Below are 19,070 nucleotides of genomic sequence, written 5' to 3' on the forward strand. Positions count from 1 at the left end.
GAGAAGATTGTCCATTATTCTCCATTTGTTGCTCTTGACTGTTAAGGCCTCTCACCAGGAAACAACAGGGCCCACCACAAACTCTACGACAGAACATAGTTCAATAAGTGGAATATTTTGGGAGGAAGAGAAAGAAGACGTTTACAGTAAATGGTAAAATACACAAATCTTTAGAAATTGGAGGACAAAGATCCTATGTCCTATAAAAAGAGATGACGTGGAGATGCCAGCGTTGGACTGGGGTAAACACGTAAGAAGTCTCACAACACCAGGTTAAGGTCCAACAGGTTTATTTGGTAGCAAAAGCCACTAGCTAGTGGCTCTGAAAGCTAGTGGCTTTTGATACCAAATAAACCTGTTGGACTTTAACCTGGTGTTGCGAGACTTCTTACCTATAAAAAGAGCACAGAGTACTAACACAGAGGTAATAGTTTACACATGTTGGTTGAGAACATAGGAACACGAGTAGGCTATTCAGCCTCTAAAACCTGTTGTGACATTAATTTAGATCGTAGCTGATTTTTAACTCTTTTGTATATGTCGCTTATTACTCTTTACTTAACCAAGCTATATATACTCATGTAAAAGTTGAGTTTCTAACACAAACATCATAGCACAAATCAGGGCATCCACTTTAACATGGATAATAGTTTTGACGGTTGAAATCTGCCCTCTTTCAATATCTTGTTATCGCAGAGTTGCCAGGTCACAGACTGTTCCCGCCAACACCACTCAAAAGTAGCATAAAAGGAGCCAAATACTCTCCACTTGCCTGGATGGGTGCAGATCCAACAACACAAGAAGACTGACACCATCCAGGACAAAGCAGCCCACTTGATTGGCACCCATCCACAAACTAATATTCATTCCTTCCATCACCGATGCACAGTGGAAGCAGTGTGTGCCATGTACAAGAAACACTGCAAGAGCTCACCAAGGATCCTTGAGCAGCACCTTTCAAAACCACGACAACTACCATATTAAAGGACAAGGGCAGCAGACACATGGAAACACCATCACCCACAAGTTTCTTTCCATGTAACTCACCATCCTGACTTGGGGGTATATTTCCGTTCCTTTACAGTCGCTGGGTCAAAATCCTGGAACCTTCTCCCTAACAGCACTAAGGGTGTACCTACACTACATAGGCTGTAGCAGTTCAAAAAGGCTGCTCACCAGCACCTTCTCAAGAGCAGTTCGGGGAAGGAGTCGGTGGGGTGGGGGGGAGCTAGCCAGTGACACTGAAGAAAGATAGAAAAGAAAAGAGCTACTATAAGATTGGCAGGCTCTGCTAGGGTTTTTGTTTAATCAACTTAGATGTAGAATTCACCTTAAATTAATGGGGAGCAAGTTTGTTAGCAATTGTAATGAGGTGTTTTAAATACTTTGGAGTTTTAAAGGTACATGTAATATCTTTAATTAGTCCATACATATAAATATATCTTCTATATATTTTTAGAAGTTAAACAAAGAAACTTTGATGCTAAACATATGTTAAATACAGTCCTTTAAAGCACCCAACTGTTGGAATCACAAGACCATAAAGGAGGCTTAATTGCCTCACCAGACACCTTATCAGAAACAACTGATATAGGAGTGAGTTTTAATTAAGCTGCCTTCACAGTTTCTAATCAAAACAGAGTCAGAAAGATATTAATGTCTTAGCTAATGAAAAAGTTATGATAGGGAACTTAGTGGGAACGAGGAGAACTAATGGTAACATGATGATACCCCTTGAAATTGTAGATAGTGATAAAAAGCTCAGTCATTAGCACTGCTGCTTCACAGTGCCAGGGACCCGGGTTCGATTCCTGGCTTCGGTCACTGTCTGTGCGGAGTTTGCATGTTAATCATAGAAATCATGGAAACCCTACAGTGCAGAAAGAGGCCATTTGGCCCATCGAGTCTGCACCGACCACAATGCCACCCAGGCCTTACCCCCATATCCCTACATATCTACCCACTAATCCCTCTAACCTACGCATCTCAGGACACTAAGGGGCAATTTTTAGTATGGCCAATCAACCTAACCCGCACATCTTTGGACTGTGGGGGGAAACCGGAGCACCCGGAGGAAACCCACGCAGTCACGAGGAGAATGTGCAAATCCCACACAGACAGTGACCCAAGCGGGGAATTGAAACCAGGTCCCTGGAGCTGTAAAGCAGCAGTGCTAACCACTGTGCCGCCCAATGTTCCGTGCCCATGTTCTCCCCGTATCTGCGTGGGTTTTCTCCGGGTGCTCCAGTTTCCTCCCATATTCTGAAAGGAGGCATCTTGGCACCAGGCATGGAGCAGTGCCAAGGGGGTGGGCCTATTGTGGGCGGGGCCTAGGTGCGATTGTGTGTGTGTGTGGGGGGGGGGGTGGGTGGTCGTCCCGCTGCCACTCTGCATTGGGATCGGTCTGGGATGGAGGTAGGGCAACGATTGGGACGGGCTTGGGGTGGGGGGGGGGGTCTGCCAGAGGGGTCCTGCCTCCAGGGGAGGAGGGGGGGCTCTGCCGGGGTGAGGGGGTGGTGAGACCGTCACTGCTGGGGGGATGGGGCCTGAGCATCGGGGTGTTCCAGGACAGGGGGGGGGGGGGGGGGGAGACAAGGCTTGCCCGTGAATTGCTGCGGGGGCCGCGATCAGGCCGCGGGAGGGGCTGGAAGGGCAGCACTGCGGGGGTCCCAGGCTGGCCAGCAAATGGGAGTTTGACAGTTTGGGGCCTCTGTGCATGCACAGAGCTCCAGAAATGTCAAACTCCAGTGCTGGTGCTGGTTAAGTGCATTGACCCGAACAGGCACTGGACTGTGGCAACTAAGGGAATTTCACGGTAACTTCATTGCAGTGTTAATGTAAGCCTTACTTGTGACCAATAAATAAACTTTAACTTTAAGCAATATATACACGTGTTTCATGATGTTGGCAATAAACAAAGCTTATCAGGCCTATAATTGGGAAATATCCTGAAGGAAAGACGAATTGACCACATCCCTTAGAGTTTCAGTTAACTTCACTGACAAGGCCATAAAGTACTAATGGCTTTTGCAGGCCCCGTTTATCAATTAAAGGATGCCCATGCGAGACTGTTTTAGTGAAGATGCCTTGTGAGGCTGCTATCAAAATAGAGACATGTTGGGGTGGGGGTGGGGACACGGTTAACCAAAAGTGCTGAATTGACGGGAAAACTGTTCTAAATCCCGTCTGTTCTGACAGTTCAGGTTCTCACCTGAATCCCCACACTCTGGGCACTGAAGAGGTCCCAGTTGGGAATCTCATTAAAAACCCAGGGGGGCGGGGCCTATTCGCACTGGAGTTTGACATTTCTGGAGCTCTGTGCATGCACAGAGGCCCCAAACTGTCAAACTCCCATTTGCTGGCCAGCCTGGGACCCCCGCAGTGCTGCCCTTCCAGCCCCTCCCGCGGCCTGATCGCGGCCCCCGCAGCAATTCACGGGCAAGCCTTGTTTCCCCCCCTGTCCTGGAACACCCCGATGCTCAGGCCCCATCCCCCCAGCAGTGACGGTCTCACCACCCCCTCACCCCGGCAGAGCCCCCCCTCCTCCCCTGGAGGCAGGACCCCTCTGGCAGACCCCCCCCCCACCCCAAGCCCCTCCCAATCGTTGCCCTACCTCCATCCCAGACCGATCCCAATGCAGAGTGGCAGCGGGACGACCACCCCCCCCCCCCCCCCCCCCCACCCCCCCACAATCGCACCTAGGCCCTGCCCACAATAGGCCCACCCCCTTGGCACTGCTCCATGCCTGGTGCCAAGATGCCTCCTGGGCATGGGCACTTTGCCCCTCGGGCAGTGCCAGGGGGCACAAGCTGGCACTGTCAGGGTGCCCATGCCCAGGGAGCATCACACCCCCACCGCCTGACCTCCTGGGGACCCTGATTGCCCCCCTTTCATTCTGGCGCGGTCTCCCGCTAGCTTCCCGAACATGGGGAGCTAGTCTGAACCCCGCCGGAATGAAGTACTCCTGGCAGAGTGGGAGACTCGATCGGGACCTGCGAGGTCCCAATAATTAACAAAAATACATATTTAAAATAGATTAAAAACAGATTTATATTACTTACTTGCCTTCACGCTGGTTTCCAGTGGTCTGGCCGGCGACTGTTCACCAGCTCTGGGAGATGCGCATGAGTTCCTGGCACATGCGCAAATCCCCGTTCAAGGCCGTAGTTGCATGTCTCCTGGCCGGACCCGCCAGAAAAGTGGTGGGCCGCAATGGGAAAACTGCAGCCATGCTGTCTGACTAAGAGACAAGTGGACATGCTAAGGGATAGTATATTGGGGTATCCCACGAGGTATCGTGATCTCACAGATCAGGGTGGTTCAGTATTTTTTTCTATTGGATCAATACGTAAAGTATGTCATTTGTAACACTTTTGATTGGATTGTGTCCAACTGACTGTGAGCTGCAGAATTGTATGAACCAGGATGATTTTCCTTAGTCTGGTGGAGTGGTGTCTCTGGCCCATTGTGTCAAGACTCTCCTCCCCTTGCTAGCAAGTAAATAAAGACAATCTGTAGGTTAAATATCTTGTGTTAATGTCTGTTTGTGTTAAAGTCAAACTCGGAAGTAGCGATTTCAACAACACCCACACTTCATGAATGAATAAAAGCAAATTATTTGATTCTACTTTCAAATGTCTACTTCAGCCTCGTTCAAATTTTAACCACCGTCACTTTGAATGGATGCTTACCTCCCATAAGTTTCTTTTTGCAGCTTTTTCAATAGCTATTTGCCAAATCTGGGAGCTGTAGCATCTCGATTTTAAGAACGCAAGAGAGTTGCTGTCTGTTGCTGTGAAAGTTAAAGTTAGCAATTAAATCACTTATCTAAAGACCACAAATTCTAAGCTTGTCATTAACATTCAATGACAAGCAGGTATAAATGGCTTTATTCATATTTAGCGGCGTTTGCTGATAATAACTGCTGGTGTCACATCAGTTACTGTACCATAAAGTTGAAAGGAAACTCACCGAAATCACAACAAATAAGAAAATAGCTAACAGTGATTCATTTCAGGAAAGCCGCACAAAACAACTCAATGGGGCGGCACGGTAGCACAGTGGTTAGCACTGCTGCTTCACAGCTCCAGGGTCCTGGGTTCGATGCTCGGGTCACTGTCTGTGTGGAGTTTGCACATTCTCCTCGTGTCTGCGTGGGTTTCCTCCGGGTGCTCCGGTTTCCTCCCACAGTCCAAAGATGTGCGGGTTAGGTTGATTGGCCAGGTTAAAAATTGCCCCTTAGAGTTCTGAGATGTGTAGGTTAGAGGGATTAGCGGGTAAATATGTGGGGGTAGGCCCTGGGTGGGATTGTGGTCGGTGCAGACTCGATGGGCCGAATGGCCTCCTTCTGCACTGTGGGGTTTCTATGATTCTATGAGGAACCCGATTTGCTCGAATTGTGGGCATGTATGTGATAAATTTTGCACTCAACAACCCTTAATCCCCATGGATAAAGGTATTCAGAAACACAAATTCAATCTCTGGCCACTTTTCACTGCCCTAGGATTGGTATGGGAGAGTGCTTGTCACTACAATAGGCCGAGCAGAAGGGCTACAATCGTGATTTCCAAACTCTCCTGACTCATCTTACTGTTTGTTTGCTGGTCAGGTTCCTCTTTTTGAGGAGCTTTAGGCCCCATGCCAGCTTGCTCTCCGGTCAGAGACCAGCAAACATGTATGAGCTAAAAGCAAAGTCCTCTATTTAATGGTCCCTCTAAACTTCTTCTGTTGTTAGCAGCTTTTTATTTATCATTGATTATGTCAATGCTCAATACTTCTACATATCTTAAAAGGTACAATTTGTGCAGTATCTTAAAGGTACAGTTTGAGAGTGGTATGCATAGTAACTTCACAATTGCTCAATGGCTGTAAACATTGTCTTCATGCCAACCTTTTTTCGGGACACAAAATATCAGTTTTGGCTGATCTTTGTCCTATCTTTCCTGCTTAAGTCAATGAATCGCCTCCCATGTTTGGCATGGAAGTAACCTTTTTATCCTGGGGCAAAAGGTTCACTCTCTCACCCCTCACTGAACTACCTGTCTTTTTTCCTCCACTATAATTCCTAAGTTCTCACCACATAAAACTCTCTTCTTCCCTCACCTCTCTTTTCATCTATCTACCTCTAACTATCTCCCACCTCTCCCCCATTCAATCTCCTTTACTCAAAAGCCCCTTTCTCTTCTCCGCTCAATTGCCTCTCCCCATCTCCAACCCCCTCTCCACTCTCCCCCCCCCACCCTGCTCTGCTCCTCTCCAACTCCTCATTCCCCCTCTCCACTCCTCACCAACCTCCCACCCCCTTCATTCCCCTGCTCCAACCTTCCATCTCCCTTCGCTCCCCTTCTCCGACGTCACTTCTGTCCATCCAGAAACCTCTCTTCTCCCCTCATCAACCTCCTTCTCCTAACTCATTTTTTTCTCCCATCCCCTTCTCATCAACTCTGCTTCCGTCCCTCCCTCCAACCCTTCCCCATCTTATCTCTCCCTCTTCAACACCCCTTCTCATCCCTTGTATATCTTTTGACAATAACTCTGACACAATGGCTTTGAGTTATTTACCCACTTGTTGGAGGAAATAATTTCTCTCTACCCTCTCCCTCAAAACCACTCATAAATTTCTCTATTCTAAGGAGAACAGTAGGTTCCACCCTCTCCTCATAACTGAAGTCCCACTGCCTTAATCAAATCCTGGTAAACCTTCTCTATGGCTTTTCTAAGGGCATAACATGTTTCATCAAGTGTAATGCCCAAAATTGTCTGCAATACCCTAGCTGAGGCCTAGCCAGTGAATTTATAAAGTTTGACCATGATGTTTTTGCACTTATATTCTATTCAATTCATTTCTGATATCGATTCTGAAACTTAAATCCATTAAATAGGGGCTTTGAAGAAAATGCGCAAAATTCAAACGCACCATAAGCTGTCATAATTCCCATTATGAAATCTGCAATTTCATTTTGAGAATTTTCTCTGTCTGCGTCCAGGATATGTAGGCCTTCACAGAAAAACTGATATGCTGTAAAGTCACTGTGCATCTTCAGCAAGGCATTGCCAGCCCTGTAATAGCCCTATGTCAGAAAATACGGTTTATGTTAGATTAGAGCAACACATAAATACAAGCCGCATCCAGTCCATTGAGAAAGTAGGTTAAATTTAAATATTATAGTGAAAATTACTTCAATGTGGCAGAACATTTAATTGTTTCTGTCCGATTACGCTTCTGTAAAATGTATCTGAAGTATTTTTACACGATAACAGTAGCATATAATCGTCATTAGGAAACACAGAGAACCATCAACCTACATTAACAGCCTCGAGCATAACAGTCTACCGCAAAACTCATAATACTTCAATACATGCACAAATTCACTGCAATCAATGCAACGAGATAGAGTGAGATGTACACATTTACCTTGAAATAAGTAGGGTCCATAGTAGTAGCATATTGTGCAGAATCATAAGCACGTTGCCACATTTCCAGGTTATAAAGGGCATTCGATCTATTGCAGTATAGGACAGCCAATTCCCTATAAACAGAAGCATTTTGTTAAGTCTGCATCCTACCTTAGATTTTAAATATGTAGAAATTGCAATACGGAAAGACTGCATTGCTGTTTATTCTCCACAAGCAATAGTCTTAATACCATAATAGAAAAGCAAAATACTGCAGATGCTGGAATCAAACACAAAAAAACAGAAAATGCTGGAAAATCTCAGCAGTCTGATAGCTTCTGTGGAAAGAGAAGAGAGCCAACGTTTCGAGTCTGGATGACCCTCGTCAGAGCTGACGAAGGCTCCGACTGTGCTCTGACGAAGGGTCATCCAGACTCGAAACGTTGGCTCTATTCTCTCTCCACAGATGCTGTCATTCCTGCTGAGATTTTCCAGCATTTTCTGTTTTTGAGTCTTAATACCATGTCCCTTTATTCCTTCACCGCAGCCAGCTAACTTATCGCTGTAAATATTAACAGTTTTAAATTCAATCACTATCTCCAATACAGCATTCCACAGCTTCACCATACTGTGTAAAACAGTCTCTCCAGCATTCTGTCCTAAGTCTCACATCTGTGTAGGGGAAGAGACTGGAGAAAAGAACAAAAGGCAAGGTCTTTGTGATGGTCTTTGTTTGGGTGGAAGATGGGAGAGGTTGACTGGCCAACGGGACAGTGGTGTAAGGTTAAAGAGAGGAACAGGACAAATAAGAAAACAAAATATGTAAGTACAGGAGGTAAAAATGATGAACAGCTGCCATCCAAAAGTGCAAAACAGAAAAGATGAGTAAAACCAAAATCAGCATCGAAGAAGAAACAACATGGAGACAGAGATTACAATCTGAAATTGTCGAACTCAATGCTGAGTCTTTAAGGCTGTAAAGTTCCTAATCGAAAGATGAGGTGCTGATCCTCGAGCTTATGTCGAGGTTCATTGAAACACTGGTGGGTCAGGTCGAAGACCAGAGAGGTCAACGTGAGAGCAAGGCACAGAATTATTGATAAGCAATGATAAGCAACTGTAAATTCGGGTCATGCTTGCAGACTGAATGGTGTTCCACAAAGCGATCACCCAGCCTGCATTTGATCTCCCCAATGTACAGCAGACCGTATTGTGAGCAGCGAGTACAATAGATTAAATTGAAAGAATGACAAGTAAATCGATCTTCCACCTGAAAGGAGTGTTTGGGCCTTTGACAGTGAGGAGTAAAAAGGACAGGTGATGCATTTCCTGCAGTTGAATGTATATTGCCACGGGAAAGAGAGGGGATATTTGGAGTGACAGAGGATTGGACCAGAATGTCGTGGAGGGAATGGTCCCTTCGTAATGCTGAAAGGGGAGGACAGTGAAAATATGTTTTTGGTGATGTCGCTAGAGGTGTGGAAATGACAGAGCATAATCTGTTGAATCTTGGTGGCGTGGAAGGTGAGGACAAAGGGAACATGGTTCCAGGAGGACGTACACCCACAGTGCTGTTTAGGAGGGAGTTCTAGGATTTTGACCCAGCAACAGTAAAGGGACAGCGATACATTTCCAAGACTGGATAGTGAGTGGCTTTGGAGGGGAACATCCAGGTGATGGCGTTCCCTTGTGTCTGTTGCCCTTGTCCTTCTAAATTGGAATGGTTGTGGGTTTGGAAGATGCTGCCGAAGGAGCCTGTTCTTGCAGTAATGCATCCGAAATATCAGGTTCTGAGATGAATAAATGAAGGAAGGGAAAGGTAAACAACATACAATTGCAAGCGGCCAGCTCAATGATCAAGACAAGACAATAAACTTGTACTCAGTCTTCTGCCTAATAAGAAGTTTGATTCAAAATTGAAATCATTGCAACTCATTTTATGTGGACTCTCCTCAGCGATTGTGAAACCTGGAGTAAGGACATTATCGAGAAGAGCTAAACAATCAGAATCCTGTGTAACACTTACAAACTCAAAAACAATTCTTACCTCCCATATGTCTGAAAATAATGCAAAATGCTCAGAGCTTCATCATATTTCTGGATTGCAATAAGATAATGCCGCTGTTTAAATGCTTCATTTCCGATGGCCTTCAGTTGATGTACATGATTCAGTTCCATGCTCTAACAGAAAATAAATAAATACATTCAACTATGCAACTGTGATGTATCAATCTCCTTGACCACTACAACAAAGGTTTTGGATACTTTAAAGGGGCTTTTACATTGCTCGTGACACATGGTTCTGCTGGGTTAGAGAGTGTGGATTAATGAGTGTTACACAGCTGAGTATAAAACTGATAGGACTCTCAAAAAATCAGCTATCGGCTGCTGGATAACTGTGAAGATCCAGTATAAATACAAGTCGCCACTGTATGAAATGAGATGATTTGTTTTAGGGGAATTAGTGACTTCCTGAGATACCCCAAGTCAGTCAACATAAAAAGAAAGAGCACGCAGTGAGGCAGAAAAAAAGAATGAACTTCAATTTACATCGCAGCTTTCACATCCTAAGGATATGCCAAACCATTTCACAACCAATTAATTTATTTTGAGGTACAGTCATTATATTATGTAGGGAAATGTGGCAGCCAAGGTCCTACAGACAGTAATGAGGTAAATGACCACGATAACCTGTTTTGGTGATGCTGGTTGGCAGATAAATGTTGACCAGGAAACTTGTAAAACACCCCCAATTTTCTTTGAATGATATCTGAGAGAGATAAGTGTCAGCCACTTATGCTCAGGTTTCAAGATTAAGTGTTGAACTCACAACCTTCTCAAAGACAAGAATGTTATCACTAACTCAAGGCTGCCATAAATCAAGCAAAACAGTGTTGATATCATATCAAGAATTATTTTACTTACTCTGATGAAGTATACACATATTTATGTAACATAGGTATTGTACATCAGAAATTGTTGGACAGAGAGTGCAGAAGTGCACCAATTAGAGGAGATAACCAGAAGAGGTGGATTTTATGAATGGTTGAATTGGAGGATACAGAGAAAGCGAGGAGAAAGACTTTTAGGAAGGGAGTTCCAGCAAAGCGAGGCTGAGGTGGTTCAAAGTTCTGCCACTGATGGTGGAATGGGATAGACAGAGGTGAGACTCAGAGTCACCAGGCAGAGGCAGAGAGCTGGCTGGAAAAATAGGACAGGCCAAGATCAACGTGTTTATCAATAAGAATGAGGATTCTGAATTCAAATGACTGATGACAACAACAGTGGTGATTGGCAAGTGGTAAGTTGTAATTTTGCTTTACTTAAAGTTTGCCACTGTTAAATGGGCTAACCATAAATATATCTTACATATTTCATGCTGTTCATTGAGTAAAAGATATTTTAGTTACAAACATTAAACTCAAAAGAAAAGCACAGTTACAGTTCAACAGGAGTCTCAAAAATAGCCCAACTATTTGCCAATTGATGCATTTACAGTGTAGGATTTATGCAAATGTTGATTTCAAATTATACTTGATTTGAAAAATTGCAAGCTGGCTGATTCCATCATTACTCTGCATCTCATAGTGTGAATGGTAACAGCACAGGACATAGTGTAACAGCACAGGACATGTGCTGCACCCATTCCTGATTTGAACACACTACCCTAGCATTTCCAAACAATTAAAATCAGAACAAAATCCAAACTGCTCTTATGCTGGAAATTGTTAATTACAATCAATTTCTAAAGCTGAGAATGTAGCTTTATTTGGAGAAGCTGAATGGAGTGGGTGGGTTGCAATCAATTTATTGCACCCGGGGCAGGGTTTGCATGATGGAACAATTACTGGTAATTTAGATGGGAAAAATAATGCAGCTGATTTGCTGTTCTTGATTTGGTTTGCCCCACATCCCGATCATTTCTTTACACTCACTTAAAAATCATAACAATGACTGCCCCAGGTAAAGCTACTCTAAACAAAGATATTTTTTCCAAGTTTTTAAATTGGGGCAATTGGGTCCTACGTCAAAAGATCTTAAAAATTAGTTCTAATCATGAAAGCTGACAGAGTACCATTGTGGAGTAGGTTCTTCACCATGAAATATTGAGAAGGATCACAAAGAATTAGAACCAAGATGCAAATCAACAGGCACAGGAGCATTTGAGTCACAAAGTGAAATATGCAATGATAGCTTTGAACTCTTGCTAATGGTATGTATTCATTCCATAAAGAAAGACATGAAGGCCAATTCTCTAAGCTTCTGGTGTTTATTTGTTATTAAATAAACAAAGCTGAAAAGAGAAATGTGAACCCAACATTGCAATATCAGGTCAGAACCCAGTTTCTGTTTCAATTTCCTTTCATCGTCCACCATTGCTTATCTTAGTTTCTATTGCCAGTAATTACTCTGCTCAGTTTCTAATTCTCATCGCTAACATTTTTTGAACCCTGCTCACTTCCTCATTTTTAAATTTTCATTTATTTCTTCGTTCCATTTTAGATCTTTCTTGTTTCAGTTTCATTTCCCAATCCCTTTTCTTCCTTTCTTCCCAGTTTGTTTTTAAGCATTATTCATCGGTACAATACATTTTGGACAAAAAAAAGTATTTTTTCATTGAAGAACTGTTAAACCATACCACTGAGGATTCTCTTCTGGATTTGGTGGGCGTTTCCCTTCCCAGTTGGAATGGGTCTACACACACAAAAGTTTGTGTTTCTACCACAGATGCTGCCTGACCTGCCATGCATTTCCAGTATTTATTCAGTAGTCACATAGCCTGTCTTTACCCTGTTCTCACTCTTACCTGTCTGGTCCCGCATTTTCTCCTTTTTCACCCCGCCTTATTCGCATAGAATCATAGTACTCCTTCTGTGCAGAAGAACATGTCAGAGTCGGTGCAGACTTGTTGGGCTCAATGGCCTCCTTCTGCACTGTAGAGGATTCAATTGTTCTAAACTATTCTTTTTAAATTAGTACTTTTTCTAACAGCACTCCATAAATGTAAAATAACTTTTGAGAGTCAATAGGTCTGTTCATCAAATTTTATTACTTTACTTTTAAGAACAAGATGTAAATTTTTTAAGGGTTTCTCATAGTGATGAGTGATCGGGAAAGGTGGAGTTCTCACTGCTTTCAATGGTTGCTGGTTCTGGCATGGGTGAAGCAGCCACAGCACAACCTATTGTGCTGAGTGATAGCTTAGTCTATCAGACTATACTCAATAGAGCTGCCATTGGAAGGTTGTGCCACTTGATGGCAGGGCAAAATACCAGAGACTAAAGTGTTCATCCAAGCTGGTGTGCCTTATTGAGACAGTGACAAGCAAGGTGAGCTGGTCATGTAGCCAAGGCCTGAATCTTATTAGCCAAAGTCTGCCTCACAATGCCAGGGTTCCAGGTTCAATTCAGGTGACTGTCTGTGTGGTGTTTGCATGTTCTCCCTGTGTCTGTGTGGGCTTCCTCCAAGTGCTCAGGTTTCCTCCCACAGTCCAAAGATGTACGAGTTAGGTTGATTGGCCATGCTAAATTGCCCCTTAATGTCAGGGAGATTAGCAGGGCAAATATGTGGGGATAAGGGGATAGGGCCTGGGTAGAATTGTGTCAGTGCAGGTACAATAGGCCGAATGGCCTCTTTCTGCACGTGGGGATTCTATGGATTGTGTTGTCATGATGGTCAAAGGAAGCATTCTGAAGGCTTCACTTAGGGGTTCTTATATTGACTTTGAGGCTTGGGAGAAGCTCACCCAGGATCGCTGAACTTGGCACAACCTGGCAGCCCCTTTCAAAAACAAGTACAGTACATGTCAGAGGCAGAGAGAAAACATGAGAGAAAATGCTGAGCCAGCAACTCATACAAAACTCTTGTTGCAGGATGTTTGCAGCATCCTGTTCTATTTGCAGCAGAACCTTCTTGATCAGCCACCTGCATATCCTGCATAACCAACAGATCCCTACCAAACACCTCAGATGATGAACATAGTCATCTTTGCCTCGAAAGATGAACAAGACTGAATAACAAACTGCAACTTCAAGATTCCCATGCTAATCTGTGCACGTACCACATCCTGACATGCGGCCAGTTTCAGAGGGGTAATGAAGGTGAAAACTAAAAGTTCGCCATCAATCATTTGCTGCCTGCAAATTCTAAGTTGTTTTAATTGCAGTGCTTCTTTTTAACCTTTTCACCATGTTGGTAACAGTACACCAAATAGGTTAAGTGACAATTCCATGAACGTTCTCTTTTTGCCAGTTTGATTTTTCTTTCAATGTGGTTGCAGATAGCTTGACCGTTTTGAAAAAAATTCAAGCGGTTAGCAGCCAAATCATTTGTAAAATTTTCAGTATTTTCCTGTTTTTGCCATAAGACATCACAAATAAGGCCATCACTCTGTATCATTCTCCACTCACGTCCATCTTCCATACCCTAATTCTGCCTCCTTGGGGCAAAAAAATCTAGCTTCTGATTTGCTTAGCACTGCACTTTCAAAATCTGGCCTTTAACCCTCTGCCCTCACTTCCACCCTTGACACCTCAATAAAACCATTGCTCACTCTTACCCTCGCCATTCCCCCTGGCATGACCCTTATCTCCGCTTTCTTGAGTCCAAGGCTTGCAGAATTGAAAGGATATGGCAGGCAATTAGTTTTGCCATCCACTGTCAAATCTGGCTGGATCATGTGATGATGTGGAGATGCCAGCATTGGACTGGGGTAAACACAATAAGAGTTTTAACAACACCAGGTTAAAGTCCAACAGGTTTATTTGGTAGCAAATGCCATTAGCTTTCGGAGCGCTGTTCCTTCATCGGATGGAGTGGATAACTGCTCTCAAACAGGGCACTCAGAGACAAAAAAATCAAGTTACAGAATACTGATTAGAATGCGAATCTTTACAGCTAATCAGGTCTTAAAGATACAGACAATGTGAGTGGAGGGAGCATTAGGCACAGGTTAAAGAAATGTGTATTATCTCCAGACAGGACAGCCAGTGAGATTCTGCAAGTCCAGGAGGCAAGCTGTGGGGGTTACCGATAGTGTGACATGAACCCAAGATCCCGGTTTAGGCCGTCCTCATGTGTGCGGAACTTGGCTATCAGTTTCTGCTCAACGACTCTGCGCTGTGTGTCGTGAAGGCCGCCTTGGAGAACGCTTACCCAAAGATCAGAGGCTGAATGCCCGTGACCACTGAAGTGCTCCCCCACAGGAAGAGAATAGTCTTGCCTGGTGATTGTCGAGCAGTGTTCATTCATGCATTGTCGTAGCGTCTGCATGGTTTCCCCAATGTACCATACCTCGGGACATCCTTTCCTGCAGCGTATTCCTCCACTCACATTGTCTGTATCTTTAAGACCTGATTCGCTGTAAAGATTTGCATTCTAATCAGTATTCTGTAACTTGATTTTTTTGTCTCTGAGTGCCCTGTTTGAGAGCAGATATCCACTCCATCTGACGAAGGAGCAGCGCTCCGAAAGCTAATGGCATTTGCTACCAAATAAACCTGTTGGACTTTAACCTGGTGTTGTTAAAACTCTTACTGGATCATGTGAAGCACTTCTCTTGCCTATTAAATATTCCAGAATCATTCTGGAATGCAAAGATAAATTTTTCTCGACTGCAAACCAATATTTTAAACTCTTCCCTGTCTCCTGCATTCTCACCTACAACAATAGGTACAAGCAGCTCAAGTACTTCGTTGTCACTAAGACTGAAACTATTGATCAGCTGCCTTGGCTGCTTCCCTTCCTTGCACCAACACATTGAACTAAACCGTCTCATGTTAGCGAATATTGTTAATGGTTTTCTGTCTTCAAGTGTTGTCCTCTCTTCTTTCTATCTGCCATCACAGTCTGCTTTTCAAAAAATACAATTCATAACCCCACCTTCCTTGCAAACTACGGCTTCATCTCTAACTTCCCTTTCTACTCCAAAGCCCTTAAATGTGTTGCTGCTTCTCAAAATCAGAATCAATCTCAGAACTTCATGTTTGATTCGTTCTAATCAGATTTCTGTCCTTGCCACAGTACCAAAAGGCTTTTATTAAAGTGACAAATTACATCTTATGTGATTGTGACAAACAGAAACTATCCCCTCTCTTCCTATAGACCTGTCTTGCAAACTTTGACACAGGTGACCACTTCACCCTTCTTCCGTGCCCCTCCAAAGTTGTCCTGGCAGGACAGTACAGTTCTCCCAGTTCCACTGGCTTCTTTTCTGCCCCTGCACTGTTGACCACCTCCTATTTCTCATCTACCTGATGCCCCTTAGCGATATCATCCAAAGGCACAGCTGTAGTTTGTATATATACACTGATGCCATCCAATGTACCTCACCACCACCTTTCCTAACTCTTCCATTGTTGCCAAGTTATCAGACTGCTTATGAGACATCCAGCACTGGATGAGCAGTAATTTCCTCCAATTGGGTAAACTGAAACAATTGCCTCTATCCATGTGCTAAACACCATTCCCTAGCTATTGTTTGAGACTAAACTAGATTGTTGATAACCCGAGTGCCATATTTACCCCGAGATGAACTTCCAGCCACATATTCACACCATCGCTAAGACAGCCTACTTCCACCTCTAATGTTGCCCAGCTTTGTCCCCGTATCAGCTTGTCTGCTGCTGAAATCCGGATCCATGTTCAGTACCTCAAGACAACTATTTCCACATATTCCGAGCTGGTCATCCAGTCAATCCTCTGTAAACTTGAGGTCATCCAAAACTCTGCTGTCCATGTCCCAGCTCTCTCACAGCCCCGTTTCCCGTGTGCTTGCTGAATGACATTAGCTGCTGGTTAAGCAATGTCTTGATTTTTGAATGCTGACCCTGGTTTTCAGAACTCTATATGGCCTTACCCCCTCATCTCTTTTCCACCCCTCCCCCACCCCCGGGATATTTGCACTCATCTAATTCTGGTTTTCTGACCATCTCCCAATTGCTCCACTATTGATGGCAGTTCTTTCAACTGTCCAAGCATTAAACTCTGAAATTCCTTCACTAAATCGCTTCACCTCTCTTAAAACTTATGGGCCATCTGTCCCAATAGTGTCATATGTGGCTCGGTGTCTGAATTTGCTTTGTAACATTCCTCTGAAAGACATACAGAAAGGGAAGGACCAAGGAAGAAGAAAGGGATGTGACATTAACTGAAGCCAAGGGAAGTGCGATGGAAACTGAAAGGTGGACTAAGAGAGAGGATGGGGAAAGAGTCAGATTACTAACTGATGGAAGGGAATAGAAACTGAAAGGAAGAAGACATAATGGAACTTGAGACACCAGAGAAGAAATTAGAAAAGGGAAAGAAAATAAATGTTGGGTGGCACAGTGGTTAGCACTGCTGCCTCACTGCACCAGGGACCTGGTTAAATTGCCCCTTAGTGTTCCAAAATGTGTAGGTTAGCTGGATTAACCATGGGAAATGTGTGAGGATACAGGAATAGGGTGGGGGAGTGGGCCAAGGTAAGATATTCTGTCAGAGTCGGTGCAGACTCGATAGGCCCAGCATTACCGAATGAATACACACCATCGGCAAGAGCTACCATTGCATATCTCAATTCGTGACTCAAATGCTCCTGTGTATGTTTCATTTGCATTTGGTTCTAATTTTTTGTGATCTTTCTCAGTATTTCATGGTGAAGAACCTACTCCACAAAGTTACTCTGTCAGCTCTCATAGTTAGAACTAATTTTTGACATTGGACCCAATTGTCCCAATTTAAGAACTTGAAAAAAATATCTGGATAGGGCAGGGGAGAGAGCCTGGGTAAAATCCTCTGTCAGAGAGAGTCTGTGCAGACTTGATGGGCTGAATGGCCTCCTTCTGCACTATAGAGATTCAAACTATCTTTGAGTGAGTGCCTCCGGGCATATTTTCGGAGTGTTTCTTTCATCAATTATCAGCAGTGCAGTCTACTTCGATGAATCTTCTTACCCCAGCAATGCCAATACAAATCTCCCAGTGTCCTTACATGGCTGCATGATGCATCTCTTTGACTAGAGAACATGTCTCTCCCATATCAGGCTGTCATAGCTCACAAAGCCAAGAACTTCTTCTCTATGCTGACCACAATGAACCAGTGCCTGTCTGAGATATTCACTGATTTGTAGAGAAGCCCGAAACCCGATTTCAAAAATATGTTTTCCTCTGTCCTCTTCCCCATGGCAAGGCTTCCTAATGGCAATATGAAACACATTAAACATCAGGCCTGAACTCCCTTTTATTTTAGAACTAAATGAACAATTTACAACACAACTGTTCACAACCTGAAACCTATAACACTTTTCTGGGACTTTGGGAGACTCCGTTCCAATCTGACAGCTGCCGTTATATCCAAGCATTAGTATCTTGTACCTTCTTCTCAGTAAAACAATTTAAGACTTCCTTTGATTTCTAACAATTATACCACCCAGACATATCATCAGGCAGTCTTCAGAACAGGTCACATAATTGTCTATATTTACCCTGAATTTAATGCTACAATCTCAAAATAATTTTATTTTGGCAGGTAAATGGAGCCGAGTCCAGGAAAAGATCAGCCATGGTCTTATTGAATGGTGGAGCAGGCTCAAGGGGCCAGATGGCTTACTCCTGTTCCTAGCTCTTATGTTCTTATATTCTTATAAACCTCATAATTGTACCAAGACAGCACAGACTACAGTCTAAACAGCACTGGCTGCAGAATATAAAATATTATCTTGTCCTTGACTTTTCACAAGACCAGAGCAATCATTTATTTTAATGACTGTACTCTGGTAGTTAGGTCTGTTAGCGTCTTAAATGGGCGTGCCTCCTTCTTTTCTTGATCTGACCCTGCGAGGAACAAATGTTAAAATACTGATATCTACCAGATCATTATAACTTGCAATGTTTTTATGTCTACTCAAAGTGGCCCAGAACTCATGTTGTAGAGAGAATTTTGCAGCAATTATTTAAGAAAGGATCAATTACAAGAGTACAACACCTTTTTTTTCTCTACAAGAGTACAACACCATCAACCTAAAACATTCTTTCCAAACAAAAAAAATGGGCAAACAAAATTCCATGTGCTTTTCATCATCTATGTTATATATTAAAAATCATGTACACTTTTCCGAACAATTTTTTCCATGGTAAATTCTTAAATCCACATTCATAATGTGAACTGTCAAGGAAATCTTGTCACATTATAACTGTATACTCCTGCCAGCAGTACTGCTATTGGAAGAAAGTTATAATTAGACCCTGTTACAAATTTGCATAGTAAGAGTTTTAACAACACCAGGTTAAAGTCCAACAGGTTTATTTGGTAGCAAATGCCATTAGCTTTCGGAGCGCTGAACGGAGCAGCGCTCCGAAAGCTAATGGTATTTGCTACCAAATAAACCTGTTGGACTTTAACCTGGTGTTGTTAAAACTCTTACTGTGTTCACCCCAGTCCAACGCCGGCATCTCCAAATTTGCATAAACAGTTTCCATTACAGATGTGAATCAATGAATGAAAATATTAAAATGAGGAATACACAACTTTAAAATGCAGACTTAGGGCCCGATTTTACCATTTTCATTCTAAGTGAAGAATCTGGGCGCAATTCAGATCCGACTTGGAAATCTGCTTTCAGGTGCTCCCATACGCACTTAGCTTGAAAAAAAAATCACGAGTCAGAATCGCGATGTAGGTGGGGCTTAGCGCGCCCA

At 43.5% G+C, this 19,070-nt stretch overlaps 1 protein-coding gene across 6 annotated transcripts in view; it reads right to left on the reverse strand.

Moving 5' to 3' along the window:
- The window catches only part of LOC144495883 (TPR and ankyrin repeat-containing protein 1-like), a 112,892-nt gene that overhangs the window by 64,165 nt on the left and 29,657 nt on the right, over positions 1 to 19,070 (reverse strand). For all 6 annotated transcript variants that reach the window (XM_078216610.1, XM_078216608.1, XM_078216605.1 and 3 more), the window contains 4 exons: positions 9,443 to 9,576; positions 7,415 to 7,529; positions 6,917 to 7,070; positions 4,692 to 4,792 (listed from right to left, as the gene is read on the reverse strand). In XM_078216610.1, the coding sequence (XP_078072736.1) occupies positions 4,692 to 4,792; positions 6,917 to 7,070; positions 7,415 to 7,529; positions 9,443 to 9,573 (501 nt within the window). In that variant the 5' untranslated portion in view covers positions 9,574 to 9,576. The remainder of the gene's footprint in view (positions 1 to 4,691; positions 4,793 to 6,916; positions 7,071 to 7,414; positions 7,530 to 9,442; positions 9,577 to 19,070) is intronic.

This window comes from Mustelus asterias, chromosome 7 (genome assembly GCF_964213995.1).
Source record: "Mustelus asterias chromosome 7, sMusAst1.hap1.1, whole genome shotgun sequence".
In the NCBI taxonomy this organism is placed as follows: domain Eukaryota; kingdom Metazoa; phylum Chordata; class Chondrichthyes; order Carcharhiniformes; family Triakidae; genus Mustelus; species Mustelus asterias.